This window comes from Lucilia cuprina, chromosome X (assembly GCF_022045245.1).
Source record: "Lucilia cuprina isolate Lc7/37 chromosome X, ASM2204524v1, whole genome shotgun sequence".
In the NCBI taxonomy this organism is placed as follows: Eukaryota; Metazoa; Arthropoda; class Insecta; order Diptera; family Calliphoridae; genus Lucilia; species Lucilia cuprina.
The window spans coordinates 1,536,360-1,538,879 of NC_060949.1; the positions used below are offsets into that span (position 1 = coordinate 1,536,360).

General features: G+C 28.0%; 1 protein-coding gene across 6 annotated transcripts in view; it reads left to right on the forward strand.

Moving 5' to 3' along the window:
* LOC111687560 (hemicentin-2) overlaps nt 1-2,520 on the forward strand; it is a 419,747-nt gene that overhangs the window by 98,366 nt on the left and 318,861 nt on the right. For all 6 annotated transcript variants that reach the window (XM_046956663.1, XM_046956676.1, XM_046956672.1 and 3 more), the window contains exon 2: nt 1,221-1,440. In XM_046956663.1, coding sequence (XP_046812619.1) covers nt 1,308-1,440 — 133 coding nt within the window. In that variant the 5' untranslated portion in view covers nt 1,221-1,307. The remainder of the gene's footprint in view (nt 1-1,220; nt 1,441-2,520) is intronic.

The window sequence follows — 2,520 nt, forward strand, 5'->3', positions numbered from 1 at the left end:
TTACAAAAAATAAAAATTTTATAAAAGTAAAAATTGTAAAAATATACTCATGGTGTAGGGTATCATATGGTCGGCCATGCCCGACTATACTTTCCTACTTGTTTAATAGCTCGAAATGATTTAATTTTAAACAAACGAAAAAAAAAATAATTAAATTTTTGTTGTTGAAATTAAAACTGAAAAACACTGTTGTAAATTTTCGTATGGTGCAAGAAAAAATATTTCAACTAAATTATTTATTATTTCAATATTGCAGATTAAAAAGCAAAGATACATTCATATATAATGTTTATAGATAAATTATGTTGCAAAATATATAAAGAAATCTTATAAAATATGAATTAAAATGTAATAATTTTTTTTCAATATTTTTAAATCAGATTTTTTGCAATTTTGTTGGCTTGAGAATTCTACTAATACGTTCTTAGAGTTAGGTACCTACTGACAGCAGACTGAAGTACTTTTTGACCGCGTTTAACTTCTTAGTGTCCAGTGGTATACAGTTTCCAAAACCAAAATATTATTTTCACTTCTTTTACTTTAATTCTATGTATAGTTTTTTGTCAAATATTTTAAATCATTTCTGTTTATGTGAAATGCTTTTCTATATGAAGAAATTACTGTTTTTTAAGATTTTCAAGGAGTTGTAGAATTCATACGTTCCCTTAAACAGTAGTATAACTATAACTGTTACTGAAGAACTTATTGGAAATACAATGTTCCCAAAAAACTGGTTGTAGAAATAAAAATAAGTTGAAATAATTCTCATTTGGTTTATAACATTTTATGTATTAGTATTTTACTTTGTATAGAATAATGTGGTTATGTTTTGTAAATCAAACTGAAATTTGTGAATCATGTCATTTATTGTAAGTTTTTGCTTTTTTATAAACTGTAATTTTACTAACTCAGTAAACAGTAAATAAATTTGATTTCGATACCTACATATTTCTTAACGAAAATTTGATCACATTAGATCATAATATGGTCATGTATAACAAACAATACTAAAGTAAATAAATATATTATGATAAAATAATTAAACTGTATTTAATCAAAATATGATATTTTAAAATTGTAACAATAACCATAATTTTAACCATATTATATTGCTCTTAGACATGGTTACCACAACCATGTTTTCTCTCTGGGTGCATCGATATTTTATTTATAATTAAGCATTTGCATTATCATTAAATTTAAATTTTGTTTCATTATAGAACTCAACAGAATGCAAAATCCTGAAATATATACCTAATTGATTCATCATCCAATTTATTCGAAATCCAAGTTGAAAAACCTTAATTATGAGAACGTCATCATCATCAGCGGGTCATTTCTTATTTATTTACAAATTAAGACCAATAATTTACATAATTTTGCATTTGAATATATATTTCTATCTTATCAGTGGTGGTTTATCCTTATCGAGTTCAAATGGTAAGTTCAGTAACACTTTTACTTGTTTTTTTTAATTTTAATTAAGGGTATTAATTCATGTCGCAATTTTGAAGATAATTCAATGGTACATGATATTTTATTGTACCGTAGATAAAGCCTATTGAAAATGGTTAAGATAGGTCCATTATTTTACCTGGCCCCCATACAACTGTACATCCGAATAGAGCTTTTAAGTTCGTAATTACGTTTAATATAGTCGTATCTCGACAAAAAGCTGCAAAACCGAGTTCTATACTAGCCTTGCTGACCCTGATGAACTTTATAATTATAGGGCCACATTTGACCCGAGCCCCTATAAAAACCCCCATCAAAATTTTACTTAAATATCCACAGTTTTATTTTTATTATGTTAGTCGGAAAAAAATAAAATAAATTGACATTTTATAAATTTATATTTATACACTACACCACTTTAATGGAGAGGGTATATTGGGTTTGTGCTGTTGTTTGTAACGCACAATAATATTAGCAATGTTGAAGGAAATTCAATGAAATTTGGTACATGATATTCTATTGCTCCAGGAAGCATATTGAAAATGGTTAAGATCGGTCTATTATTTCTTGAAATGCTTTTGATCTATATTGATATAAATTTTGCAAAAATTTAGAAAAAAGTACATTTTTAAGTTCGGGTTTGTACAAAATTCTATTTTTGCAATCCCTGTCATCTCGTGTTCTTTGTACAGTGTTGCCATAACGGCATTTACGGCCGGTAACTTATATTCAATGTTTAAACTGTAATAATCAGTGTTTTAGAAATCATTGATTAACAAATAAACATTGCTTAATTTCTATACGTAACTCATTTTCATTATACCCTACACCACTATAGTGGGGAGGGTATTATACGTTTGTGCTGATGTTTGTAACATACAAAAATATTGGTCCAATACCCACCTGTAGGAACTCGTTTTAAGAACGAGTTAAGTTCCTACACACCTTAAAGTATAACGATCGATTCAGAATCATTTTTTGAGTCGATTAAGACATGTCCGTCCGTCCGTCTGTCCGGCTGGCTGGCTGTCCATGTAAACCTTGTGCGCAAGGTACAGGCCGCAA